This window comes from Meles meles, chromosome 1 (assembly GCF_922984935.1).
Source record: "Meles meles chromosome 1, mMelMel3.1 paternal haplotype, whole genome shotgun sequence".
In the NCBI taxonomy this organism is placed as follows: Eukaryota; Metazoa; Chordata; class Mammalia; order Carnivora; family Mustelidae; genus Meles; species Meles meles.
The window spans coordinates 196,023,324-196,037,047 of NC_060066.1; the positions used below are offsets into that span (position 1 = coordinate 196,023,324).

The 13,724-nt window shown below is 42.5% G+C and overlaps 1 protein-coding gene and 1 pseudogene across 4 annotated transcripts; one reads left to right on the plus strand and one right to left on the minus strand.

Annotated features, from left to right (window-relative positions):
• Nucleotides 1–3,384: 3,384 nt before the first annotated feature.
• Nucleotides 3,385–11,382, minus strand: MED18 (mediator complex subunit 18). 4 transcript variants are annotated; one of them, XM_045989094.1, is made up of 3 exons: nt 11,243–11,382; nt 10,523–10,600; nt 3,385–4,287 (listed from the first exon to the last, which is right to left on the minus strand). In XM_045989094.1, the coding sequence occupies exons 2-3, from the start codon at nt 10,593–10,595 to the stop codon at nt 3,734–3,736; spliced, it is 627 nt and encodes a 208-aa protein (XP_045845050.1). In that variant the 5' UTR covers nt 10,596–10,600; nt 11,243–11,382; the 3' UTR covers nt 3,385–3,733. The 4 variants fall into 4 exon arrangements, with proteins under 4 accessions (XP_045845050.1, XP_045844882.1, XP_045844969.1 ...); XM_045988926.1 differs by having other exon boundaries at nt 10,523–10,665; XM_045989013.1 differs by having other exon boundaries at nt 10,523–10,665; nt 11,235–11,382.
• Nucleotides 11,383–13,155: 1,773 nt separating this feature from the next.
• Nucleotides 13,156–13,243, plus strand: LOC123927942 (annotated as a pseudogene).
• The last annotated feature ends 481 nt before the right edge of the window (nt 13,244–13,724 follow it).

Sequence of the window (13,724 nt, forward strand, 5' to 3'; positions counted from 1 at the left end):
GGTGGTTCAGAGGAATATTCCACCTCAATCTATACATTTGCTTATTGTAGTACTTTTTATGGTAATAGAGAGTTGTGGGCAATCTAGGTTTCCATCTTCAAGGGACCGAATGGGTAAAAAACATGGATGGAGGCAAAGTGGAGATGTGTCTGGCTTCTGGAGCAAGACAGTGGAAATTCAGGCTCCATCATTTACTAATTCTGACTTTGAACAACAGAAATAGAAAATTCGAGCAAGTTCTGTGTGTCTCCCTCTCATCAGTAAAATGGGAGTTAATAATATCTACCTAAGGGCTATTGGAACAAGTATGTGAGTTAAAACATTTAAAGCACCTGCCAGAGTTAAGCACTACTAGAGTATTAATATTCCTGTTAATATGAAAGCACATGTAAGTTAGAAGTTATGAGGTAGTTTTTTTTTTTTTTAAGATTTTATTGATTAACTTGACAGAGAGTGAGAGAGGGAACATAAAAGGGGGAGTGGGGGGGGCGCTGGGTGGCTCAGTGGGTTAAAGCCTCTGCCTTCGGCTCAGGTCATGATCCCAGGGTCCTGGGATCGAGCCCCGCATTGGGTTCTCTGCTGAGCAGGGAGCCTGCTTCCTCCTCTCTCTCTCTCTGTCTGCCTCTCTGCGTACTTGAAATCTCTGTCTGTCAAATAAATAAATAAAATATTTATTTAAAAAAAAGGGGGGGGGGGAGTGGGAGAGGGAAAAGCATGCTTCCCGCCAAGCAGGGAGCCCATTGTGGGGCTCCATGTAGGGCCTGATGCAGGGCTCGATCCTAGGACCCTGGGACCATGATGTGACCCGAGCCGAAGGCACACACTTAACAACTGAGCCACCCAGGCACCCCGAGGTGGGTTTATATATGGCAACAAGGGCATATCACAAAAGCAATGTTAATTTTAAAAAAGTGGGGGGAAAAGGCAACATGTATAGCACAGTGTCATTTGTGTGAAGTAAATATGTGCATATAACTCTACATATTACCAGGCAGACAACAGAGACATACATTAAACATATCAAAATGGGAGAAAAGTGGGAGTGAGAGTAGAGTTTAGGAATAAAGGGGAAGAGTACAAAACAAGAAGGGGCCTTGCCTGAATCATTATGCTAATATGCCTGTGAAGAAAGGAACAGGATTTACCCATTTATACAATCTGCAACTGAGGAGGTGGGGGAAGCTATCTTGAAAACATTCAGGGGAAAGCCAAGAACAGGTTCCCAGAGCCAGAGAAATAACCAGCTCCCCAACTTGGAAGCCACCCCATCTTAGAATTTGTCATCATGTGAGATCATTCCATCCTTACTGTTTAAGGCAGCTTGGGATGGCTTTTCTTTTTGGCGGGGGGGGGGGGGGGGGGGGGGGGGGAGGTGGCTTTTCTGTTACTTGTAGCCCAAAGCATCCTAACAGAATATTCATATCATCTTTTAAGTAATGCCAAAGACAACTGATTTGTCCAATGTAGCTCAACAGGGGTGTGATGTAAGTGGGTATCCCAGAAAAAAAAATGGAAATTCTGAATAACCTAAAATTTTTTAGCAAATCAAACTCTCTCCAGTGTATCAAAAACTCTACAAGTATTAAAATGAGCTACAATCGATCCCATGAAGAACTGTTACTTAAAAAAACAAAACATATTGGGACATCCGGGTGGCTCTGTTGGTTAAGTCTCTGACTTTGGTTCAGGTCATGATCTTGGGGCTCTGGGATTGAGCCCCCCTATTAGGCTCCCTGCTCAGTGGGGGGGTCTGCTTCTCCCTCTCCCTCTGTTCCTCCCTCTAGCTCATGCATTCTCTCCAAAAAAATAAACAAAATTTTAAAAAAAGAAAAAGAAAACCTGGGCACCTAGCTGGCTTAGTCGGTAGAGTGTACGGCTCTTGATCTTGGGATCATGAGTTCAAGCCCCACATTAAGCATAGAGCTAACATAAAAGAAAAAAAGAAAAAGAAAATTCAAACTAGTTACCACTTATCATCAAATGGGAAAAACAAGTTTTCATAGTCATACCCAGTTTTGGTAACATTTTTGGGAACCTCATTTACAGCTGGTGGGAGTGAAAACTGGGACATTTCTGGAAGGCATTTGGCAATGCATGGCAGAAGTCTTAAAACAGTGCTTACTGTTTGACTCAGCAGTTCCCTAGAATTTATCCTGAAGAATAGTCATAGATGTCAACAATGATTTTATTAAAAGCACTAGCGTTACAGCATTGTTTTGTTTTGTTTTTTTTAAAGATTTTATCCATTGATCTTAAGAGAGTGAGTGTGGGGGCAGGGGGAGGGGCATAACGAGAGAGATAATCTTAAGCAGATTCTGCGCCCAGCATGGAGGCCGGCATAGGGCTCAGTCCCATGATCCCGAGATCACCACCTGAGCCGAAACCAAGAGTCACACACTCAGTACACTGAGCCACCCAGGCACCCCTAGAGGATGTTTATAAAAGCCAAAAATTGGGAACAAACTAAAAATTCCAAAGTAGGGGAATCAATTAAGTTATGGAAAATCCACATGATGGGATACACATAGCAATTATAATTATCATCTCTGCTAATTAGTACCTGTATGGCCCAGGAAAAACTAATTAATCTCTGCCTCAATTCCCTATTTTAATGGGGTTTTTGTTTTTACAGAAGAGCACAAAAGGTGATTAAAGAAACAAACAAAAAAGGGTATAAACTGGTATACAAAGAATATTTTATAAAATAAATATATCTTGGGGCACCTGGGTGGCTCAGTCATTAAAGTGTCTGCTTCGGCTCAGGTCATGATCTCAGGGTCCTGGGACTGAGCCCCGCCATCAGGCTACCTGCATGTGTTCTCCCTCTCCCACTCCCCCTGGTTGTGTTCCCTCTCTCAGCATGTCTCTCTGTCAAATAAATAAAATCTTAAAAAAATCAATCAATCAATCTCATATATATAAATTTATAAAATAAAGATTAAAAGGATATATAACAGAATAAAGATAGTATATCTTTTTGAATTATACGATTACAGGTTATTTTTCTTATTTTTGTCTGTATTTAAAAATTTTTTGGAGCACCTGGGTGGCTCAGTTGTTAAGCGTCTGCCTTTGGCTCAGATCATGATCTCAGGGTCCTGGGATCGAGACCCATATCAGTCTCTCTGCTCAGCGGGAAGCCTGCTTCTCCCTCTCCCACTCTCCCTGCCTGTGTTCCCTCTCTTGCTGTGTCTCTCTCTGTCAAATAAATAAATAAAATCTTTAAAAACAATTTTTTTTTCAATGAATGTGATACTTTGGTTAAAGGTAAAAACTATCACCTCTATCAGAATTAAAACTAAAAACTGCCTTTTTTTTGGGTTGTTCTAGCTGGTAGTGAATCCATCCCAAATTAGCAGGGTGATAAAGAATTGGAATCATAGATGTTTCTCTTCATAGCTTTTATTACCACACAGTACAAGCTTGCAGTCTTATACACAAATAGCAAAACAAGTAAAAGATTTTCCTTTCTAAAAAGTTAATTTATTCCAGTTTCCCTTCCTTATACAGAAGGACTGGATAGATTCTTGTTATCCTAAGTCTTTCATTTGGAAAGGCTGTCACAGACGTGAACTTGCCACATAAGGAAAACTGTACAGAATCAGCTAAGTCCTCATTGTCCTCCTTTCTGGGGGAAGAATGCCCGGCTGGCAGTGGTGAAATGGAGCCTTTATAACATCTTCTTTTTTGTAACAGGTGAGGTCAGGCCCCAGTGGCAGAGAGACTGTCTTAGTCACACGTGCCTCTTGGGGTCTATTTTCTCTAGGTGAACCAGAGGTTTCAGCTGCTCAGCAAAGTTCCTCATGTCATCAGAGACCATGTCCTGACCAGCTGGTGCAACAACACTTAGTTCCACAAGATAGGAAAGTGACAAGGCCTCGGTGCTGTCTGTGCTTCCTGGCACCAGGATACGGAAGATCTTGTACACCAGAATCTTCATGATACCCTTACGGAACAAGTGACCCTTGGCGACAAACTCATGGTCCATGCGGAAGCCCATTTCCATCAAGAAGTCGGTGAGGTTCTCAGATGTTGCAATGTCTACACAATTGCGCACCAGGGCATGGCGGTTCTTGTCTCCCATTTCTGGCTGTCCCAGGTAGCGCAGATGCCAGGGTGCTCCTCCCCTGTCCATAGAACGCCGGGCCCTGAGAACAAATGGACTAGCCTGCTGGCCCTTAAGGAGGAACACCATCTCATGGTCAAGGAAAGTCTCGGGTTCCATGTTGTCACACAAACCACGAAGGCGGTGGATAAGGCTTTCCAAACTGTGATCTAGAACGCTTCCTGAAGAAGGAAAGAGTATGGTTGAGTCCCATCTTTCATTTTGGGAACTGGGATTCGCAAAAGATTGAAAAAACTTAAATGAAAAACCTCAATGGTTTAGTGTAATGTTTGTAAAGCATAGGTCCAATATATGAGATTTCAGAGGGGTTATGCTGCCACGGCATCAGATAACATTATGAGAAACCCTCTTTCAGTTTTTTGCATTATCTTAGTTGGTACAGGAAAGCCTTTAGGCCTTCCCTAAAATGCTAATCGCCAGTGGGCTCTGGGCTCAGAGGCCTGAACGACCACAGTATCTATCTAGAATAATAATACTCCTGTCATTTACTTGAAAAGTTATCTTCTATTTCTAGCAACACAAGTTTCTACCTATAACATTTCCTTTTTATGTAACATATTTAAGTACAAAGGAAAGAAATGCTCCATAGAAATACACTGATCTTGCTCTCATCTTGTTCATCTTCCTAGTGGCATCTGACATGGTTGTCAGATTATTTCCACCTTGAAATCTACTCTTCCCTTGGCCTCTGGGACACAACTCTTCTCTTAGTTCTTCGCCTAACTCACTGACCATTCCTTTTAAGTTTACTTCGGTGGGTCTTTCTCATCTTCCCTAAACACCGGAGGATCCTAGGACTCAATCCTGGTCCTCTTTATCAACAATCTCTTCCTTCCAAAGTGACCTAATTTGGTGCTATGGCTTCAAATATCATTTACGTCCCGAAGACTCCTGTATTTATCTCATGAACTATAGACTCATATATCCAACTTTCTCCTTTATTTTCATGTGTTTGTATCCAATTGCTGGCTTTTCCTTCACAGTCTTACTCCCCCTGCAGTCTTCTCCACTCCAGTAAATGCAAACTCTGTGCTTCCATCCTGACTCCTTTCTTTCCCCCATATCCTACATCCAATCTGTAATTTTTAAAAAAATATGTGCAGAATCCAACCATGTTTCACTTCCTCATTCATTTCCATCTAGTCCAAGTCTCCCTCATTTCTTATCTGCTTTTTGCAATGGCCTGCTTCTTCTCCTCTATACACAACAGCCAAGTGGTCTTTTTGAATACAAGGCAGATAAGAACAGTCCTCTGCTTAGAACCCTCCAATGACTTCCCGTGTCTTTCAGAATAAATATCCTAAAGTCTTTACGATTGTCTACAAGGTCCTATACATTGTGGACTCTGCTACCAGTCCAACACCACTTCCTTCAACTATTTCCCTAGATCACTCTCTCTAGCTACAGTGATCTTCCTATTATTTCCTGAAAATGCCAAGTATTTGATAAAGTATTTCTCTTCAGAGTCTCTTTCCATAGTCCCTACACTTAGAAAATTTTTCTCACCAGTAGCTGCATGCCTCGCCCCATCACTTCCTTCAGGTCTTCGCTCAAGTGTCACTTTATCAGAGGTCTTTTCAGATCACCGGAAACAAGATAACACACGTCTCTCCAATCTCTTTCCACCTCCCTGCTTTAGTTTTCTTTAGCATTATCAATCACCTCAATTCTTCAGTCATCTTTCAATATATCAATTGTATACTGATACTTTATTCATCTTTCTCCCTCCACTGATGATACTCCAATGCTAGGAACATATTCAAATATTTATTGACTAAATCTATTAAAATAAATAAGACTATATATTGTTACTATGGTAAATATTGATAGTGAGACTCAAAGGACTGAATTTTTGAAAATGGGGAGTGTTGTAGGAAAAGCAAAAGATCAGATCCCAGTATTCACAGGACAGAAGATCATGGGATCAGGGAACAAGTCCTACATTCAATACATTGTACCCTACATTCAGGACAGTATCAGAGATGTGTTTGTTCCTTCCTCAAACATCTTTTCTTAAAGATTTTATTTATTTACTGGACAGAGAGAGAGAGAGAGCGTGCAAAACCAGAGGGAGTGGCAGGCAGAGGGAGAGGAGAAGCAGGCTGCCTTCTCAGCAGGAAACCCAGTGCGGGGCTTGATCCCAGGACCATGACCTGAGCCAAAGGCAGATGCTTAATGGACTGAGCCACCCAGAAGACCCCATTCCTCAAACATGTGAGGAGCTTTGTCAGTGTTGGTTCATTCAACCTCTACTTCTTGAATGCTATTCTAAGCACTATGCTAGGAAGTAACATGCCTTAAGGGAGATTACAACTTAGTGGGGGAAACAAAAAATAAGCAAACAGTAATACAAGGAAATAAAAGGAAGATGGGATAGAGAGCAACTGGTGGGGATGGAGAAGAGAAGACCTTTCTGAGGGGCTGGAGTCAAAGAAGGTCTCCCTAAGGGGATGCAACTGGGCTGAAAACTGAAGAATGAAAATGAGGCGGTTCTGTGAAGAGCTGAAGAAAAGTACTGGGCCAGGGGGATGTTCAAGGGCTAAGGCACGGAGGCAGGAAAGGGCTTGGGCAATTAAAGAAAATGGAAAGGTATCAGTGTCAGTGCCTGAAGTGCTCTGAGTGAGAAGGAAGACAGAACCAAGTGAGGATCTGCATGGGCCACAACAGTGCAGGCCCGACATACAGTTCATGGTGAAGGTGGTATTCCACCCAAAGGTCACTGGGTGACTATGTGCTCTGCATTTTATTGTCAACAAAACAGGGAAAGACATGACTGCATTTACATTTTCAAAGGGTCATTCCAGGAACACTGGTATGGACTCTTCAACAAGACACAGTCATGAGGCAAAAAAGTGTAGCTGTGGGGAGACTGGTCCAAATGAAGGGAGACTTTAAGAGACACAATAATCGAATGTAATGCATGATACTTGATTGCATCCTGTTTACAAAATACATTCTGGGCACAGTTGGGGAGAAACTTTTGAATATGGACTAGATGTTAGGTGATATTAAAATATATTATTAATTTTCTTAAGATAATAATGATGGATATTAAGGTTATGAAGAAAAATATCCTTGTTTTTTAGATATGCTTACTGAAGAGTTTAGGAGTAAAATGTTATGAGATCAGAAACTTTCTTTTCTTTTAAGATTTTATTTATTTATTTGAGAGAGAAAGAGAATGAGAGGGGAGAGGTCAGAGGGAGAAGACTTCCCGCTGAGCAGGGAGCCCAATGTGGGGTTTGATCCTGGAACGCCAGAATCACGACCTGAACCGAAGGCAATTGCTCAACCAACTGAGCCATCCAGGTGCCCCCAGAAATTTTCTTTAAGAACAGCAAAAGAGGGGAACGTGCTGGCTCAGTCAGTGGAGCATGTGACTCTTGATATCAGACTTGTAAGTCTGAGCCCAAGGTTGGGTGTAGACATTACTTAAACATACAGTTTTGGGACACCTGGGTGGCTCAGTTGGTTAAGCCACTGCCTTCAGCTCAGGTCATGATCCCAGGATCCTGGGATTGAGTCCCACATCAGGCTCCTTGCTCTGCCAGCAGCCTGTTTCTCTCGTTGCCTCTGCCTGCCACTCTGCCTGTTTGTGTGTACTCGCTCTCTCACCAACAAATAAATGAATAAATAAAATCTTAAACAAAAAACAAAAAACATACAGTCTTAAGGGGTGCCTAAGTGGCTCAGGCAGTTAAGCATCTGAGTCTTGATTTCGGCTCAGGTTATGATCTCAGGGTTCTGAGATCAAGTCCTGTTTCGGGCTCTGTGCTGGGAGTGGAGCCTGCTTAAGATTCTCTCTCTCGGGGCGCTCGGATGGCTCAGAGGGTTAAGCCTCTGCCTTCGGATCAGGTCATAATCCCAGGATTCTGGGATCGAGCCCCGCATCGGGCTCTCTGCTCAGCAGGGAGCCTGCTTCCCTTCCTCTCTCTCTGCCTGCCTCTCTGCCTACCTGTGATCTCTGTCTGTCAAATAAATAAATAAAATTAAAAAAAAAAAAGATTCTCTCCCTCCACCAACTTCCCACCCCTCCCTCTCTTAAAAAAAAAAAACTTAAAAAAATAGTGAAAGGAAAAAGATGAAGCAAATATGGCAAAATGATACAAACTGAAATCTGAAGGATGGAAATGGACTGTTCACTATATTAGTTTGAATTTTTAAATAATAAAACAATTATTTAAAAAGATGACTACCGGGGACGTCTGGTAGGTCCCCTACAGCATAATATTAATGATGTCTCCAGTGACAGGCATCATGGTGATCAGAGGTGCCTCTACACTGTCTGATTAAATTGAAGACAACAGAACTGGTTTAGGAGTCTCCAGTCAAGTAAAGCACAAGAAACACCTGGAGAAGTGTTACATTGTTACCAGGCTCAGTTGATGGAGCATGTAACTCCCCCCCACTTTTTTTTTCTTTTTAAAGATTTATTTGAGAGAGAGCACACATGGAGAGGGGCAGAGGGAGAGGGAGACAGTCAGACTCTCCACTGAGTGCAGAGCCTGACATGAGGCTCAATCCCAAGACCCTGAGATCAGGACTCGAGCCAAAATCAGCAGTGAGACACTCAACAAACTGAACCACCCAGGCACCCCTAGAATGCAACTCTTGATCTGCGCATCCTGAGTTCAAGCCCCACGTTGGGGGCACAAAGTTTACTTTAAAAAAAATAATAATAAATAAAAAAATAAAAAGATGACCACTTGTTGGTGTGGGAAGAGACAGAGATAATCAGAAGTAGAAACAATGTAGTAAGTAAAAGGTTACTAAAATCGTTCAAGTCGGGATGATAAACCACTGTGGGGCATTGCAGGTGGAGAAAATACTTATTTAAAATATATGTTGAAGGGTACCTGGGTGGCTCAGTCAGTTAAGTGTCTACCTTCGGCTCAGGTCATGATCACAGGGGTCCTGGGATCAAGCCCTGCATCGGGCTCCCTGCTCAGTGGGGAGCCTGCCCCTCTCTCTTCCTCTGCTGCTCTGCCTGCTGTGCTTTCTCACTCTCTCTGTCAAATAAAATCTTAAAAAAATATATATGTTGGAAGTAAAATGAATATGACGACTTAGAGATGGACTAGATGTGGGGGTAAAGTGAAAAGCAGAGACTGACTCCTAAATGCTTGGTTCATGCAACTGGTGAGTGACAGTGGCACTTACTGGGTTGGGAAAGACTGAAGAAGAGGTAGCTTAAGAAGTGAAAATTAATAACCTAATGTTGTTCATATTAAGTTACCAAATGGACGATCTGAATTAAAGTCTAAACTCTAGCACAAAACATTATCTGACCTCCTGAAAATCACTACCCTCTTTGGATCTTGAGTTTTCTCATCTGGGCAAGTTATTTTACCTGTTGTTTTATTTTTAAATTTAGATTCCTTTTATTTTAAGATTTTATTTATTTGAGAGAGAGAAAGAGACAGAGAGAATATGAGTGAGGGGTGGAGAGGGAGAAGCAGACTCCCCACTGAGCAGGGAACCCAATGTGGGGTTTGATTTCAGGATCCTGAGATCACAGCCTGAGCTGAAGGCAGATGTTCAAGGACTGAGCCACCCAGGCACCTCTCAAAGCAGGATCTTGAAGAGATATTTGCACCCCCATGTTTGCTGGAGCAATATTCATGATAACCAAGAGGTGAAAGCAACCCAAATGACAGATGAATAAAGAAAACGTAGTATATCCATACGGTGAAATGTCATTCAGCTTTAAATAGGGAGATCCAGTCACATGCTACAGTAGGGATGAACCTTGAGGACATTATGCTAAGTAAAACCAGTCAGTCATAAAAAGATAAACACTGCATGAGTCCACTCATATGAAATATATAAAGTAGTCAAAATCAGAAACAAAATAGAAAGGTGGTTGCTAAGAACTGAAGGGCTGGGGGCTGGTGAAGAGAAGGAGCAATTAGTGTTCAAAGGGTACAGAGTTTCAGTTCTGTAAGATTAAAAAGTTCTAGAAATCAGTTATACAACAATGTGAATGTAATTAACACTACTGAACTCGGGGCGCCTGGGTGGCTTAGTGGTTTAGGCCGCTGCCTTCGGCTCGGGTCATGATCTCGGGGTCCTGGGATCGAGTCCCGCGTCGGGCTCTCTGCTCTGAGGGGAGCCTGCTTCCCTCTCACTCTCTCTGCCTGCCTCTCTGCCTACTTGTGATCTCTCTCTGATCAATAAATAAATTCTTTAAAAAAAAAAAAACACTACTGAACTGTACACTTAATTTAAATGTGTTTGTGTCTGTGACCATAGTTAACGTTTAAATTCTTTTAAAAAAGTTGTTATCTATTGAGTGCCAGAAATCATGCAGGCTGCCTCTGTATAACAGCCTCTCGTCCCCACAGATGATGAACAGAGAGAGGAAAACAGGTCATCCAAGTTGCCTGGCTCACTTACCCTGCAGCAGGTACTCCATCATATTAATAGTGCCTCCAGTGACAGGCATCATGGTGACCGGAGGTGCCTCCATTCTGTCTGATTAAGTTGAAGACAACAGAACTGGTTTCAGAGTCCACAGTCAAGTAAAGCCGAAGAAACACCTGCAGCAGTGTTACACTGTTAATACACTGGAAGGGCAGAGAAACAACCGACCTGCTTGTGTCACTGGCCTTGATATCAAAAGTTTCATTCATCCATTCAAACTGTTTCAGTAACTGCTATAGGCCAGTTTCAGGAACTGATACAGAAATATACAAAGGAGTCGTGGTCGTGGACTTACAGCACAATCTTCTAGTCTCAATATCTGAAATCTCTGAAAGTTTTCTGTGCAATCTTGAGGAAGTCGTCAAACCTGGGACTCAATGTCCTCCTTATAAAAAGGGGCCAACGATATTTAACCCCCAAGACTTTGTGGCTCGGGCATGGAATAACATTCAGAACTAAGAGGTGACTTAAGAGACTTTGTCTACTCTTCCATCTACAGATGAAGACACCGGGACTCGGAGAGGGGCCCAAGGGCACACAGCAAGTCGGTGGCAGAGTTTGAATCAATCTAGAATCTAGGCGTTCCACCTCTCTAAAATGCCTTTCAAAGAGAGCGAGGCGGCACCATGAAGTTTTTTTAAAAGAATGGTTTAGGTCCCCTTAAGCCAGCATCAAAGACGCGTACCCACTTACACTAGAAACACGCCTCCGAGCGCACTCTAGTCTCTTCTCGTAAAGTGGGTAATATATCCACCCCAGTACCTCGGAGATTTTAAACAATTAACCCCGAGCCCTAAAGTTAAAGCTCTCTGGAAAGTGCAACACCTCCTCCACGTCTTTCCACTTCCGGCAAGAAACGGACGTCACGTAAATCTTGACACTGGTGCCCCACGACCTAAGGGTGCCGAGAAGGGATAAAAATATCCCTCTTTGCAGCCTCGCAAACAGAAGCGCATGCGCGAGATGTAATGCCGCTGTATGGAAAATGGCGGCCTCCTTTGGAGGGTCTCCTGGGGTTTAAGAGGGGGCTTGACGTCATAGGCCGTCCTCTAGGAAAATACATTTTCAAGTTTAACGATCTGGAATGTTTTAGTTTCGGAAATCTCTTGAAATTGACAGGGGCAAAAGAGAGCCTGGGGAAGGAAGCTGTGGAAAATTGGGAAAAGAGAGGCTTACAAAACAGATTTTTTGTTGGGATACCTGAGGGTGAAAAGGCACCGTTTACTGCAAAGCCTAATGTTCTGAACAATTAGAGAGCTCAGCAATACACTTAATATTTGTTCACTTTACCGTATATGTTTTACTTAATTTGAAAATATAGAGAGATAAATAAATTAAAATGTTTATTGAATGCCTGCTAATATTTGTCAAGCATATAGGGTGCGGACAAAGTAAAGACTAAAGTGGAGTGAATGAGGTACTCTTCTGGAGTAAAAAAAATTAAAAGGGCACCAGAAACTCAGTGGCTAAGGTAAACACTGTTTTAGTGCAGTATTATACAAATTTAACGCAAAAAATAATGAACAATATATCAACTTTAAATTTGATCCTCGGGGCGCCTGGGTGGCTCAGTGGATTAGGCCGCTGCCTTCGGCTCAGGTCATGATCTCAGGGTCCTGGGATCGAGCCCCGCATCAGGCTCTCTGCTCCGCAGGGACCCTGCTTCCTCCTCTCTCTCTCTGCCTGCCTCTCTGCCTACTTGTGATCTCTCTGTGTCAAATAAATAAATAAAATCTTAAAAAAAAAATAAATAAATTTGATCCTCACTGCAGCCCTATGAGTCAAGTAGAATTATTACCCTAATTTTACTTATGGGAAAACCCAGGCGAGTTGTTAAACAACATGCAAAGGAGCGGAGGGGCTCTAGTACCTATGTAAGCCATTGACTTCAGAACCCTCTGTCTTAATTACTGTACTGTACTGGCTCTTCGAGCTCTAGTCCCCTTGCTGTAACCTTCCCTACCTCCCATTCATTTTTTTAAAAAATATTGAACATTTCTTGGAAGTCTATAAACTGTTCTAGACATTTTGTTAGCTGTTAGCTCCATCTCTACCCTCAAAAGGGTTTATAGGTAAGTTGTTGGAATCAGAAGGTTAAACTGAGTCTGTACCATGTAATTTGATTCAATAGGAAAATGAGCTATCAGGAACTCAACCCCTTTGGAAGCAAGCAGGACACTTGGTCCATCCTGGGGACATTATTGAAGGTTTCCTGGAAATGGTAATCAATGCCCACTTGAAGGATCAATAGGTGTTAGATAAAGAAGGGAGAAAAGGGAATTTCAGGTGAAGGGAACCTCATGTTCAAAAGGATACGGAGTTAAATAGAATTAGGGTATAGAATCTGAGGTTAGGGTTGAAATAAATGAGTCTGGGGAAGGAGTAAGGCCCAGACCCTGGAGAACTTTGTGTGCTAGACTTAAAGAACATCTGTGAGTTTTAAAAAGATCACTCTGCCTGCAAGGTGGAGAAAAGCTTAAGAAAGGAGAACCTGGAGAAAGAAGACCAGTTTAGGAGCTTTGGCACAACTCCAGCTGAGAGATAATTATAGGACAAAAGACAGATTTTAAAAATACAGAAGACAATGATTTGATGACTAACCAGACAGCTTTGCGCAGTGGCAGTATCGTAGCCAATGAGGTTTATCCGAGGCGCGATTATTGCTAATTGATGACTAACCAGAGCTAAGATAGAAGGAGTCACAGGTGTCTAGATGTCTACCTTGGGTGGACATGGTAGTGCTTTTTTTTTCTGAGCTAGGAAACACAAAGCAGTGTGGGTGAGGCAGGAAAGATGAGTTCATATGCAGATATATTGAGCATGAGGTGTCTATGAAACACCCAGGTGCTGGTGCCCAGACAGAGTTCAAAAGAAAGAGAGAACTGAGCTGGAGGCAGCCCTTTCAGAGTCAGAGCCTCACAGATGGTAGCTAAAGACATGAGAATAAATGAGATCACCCTGAAAGAGTGTGTAGAACCTTGCACAGGACTCTGATAGTTATTAGGGCCGCATATACCCCAGGGCTTAGGATGTGCCCCCTGATCAGTCTGGTGATTCATAGCGTTGGGCAGAACAACAAGCTCTCAGTGCTATGATGATTGGAGGAGGTTGTAAAATTGCTGTCCCTCTTTTTTCCTATACAGACACTAACTTCAGAATGGAAAGTCCAGTGAAT

Excerpts from the sequence above, each read along its gene's own strand:
- MED18 (XM_045988839.1), bottom strand. The coding sequence starts at position 10,754 with ATGAAACTTTTGATATCAAGGCCAGTGACACAAGCAG. Across the intron at positions 10,601-10,717 it reads AAGGCCAGTGACACAAGCAG|ACAGAATGGAGGCACCTCCG; the intron begins GTCGGTTGTTTC and ends CAACTTAATCAG. Across the intron at positions 4,288-10,522 it reads GATGGAGTACCTGCTGCAGG|GAAGCGTTCTAGATCACAGT; the intron begins GTAAGTGAGCCA and ends TTCCTTCTTCAG.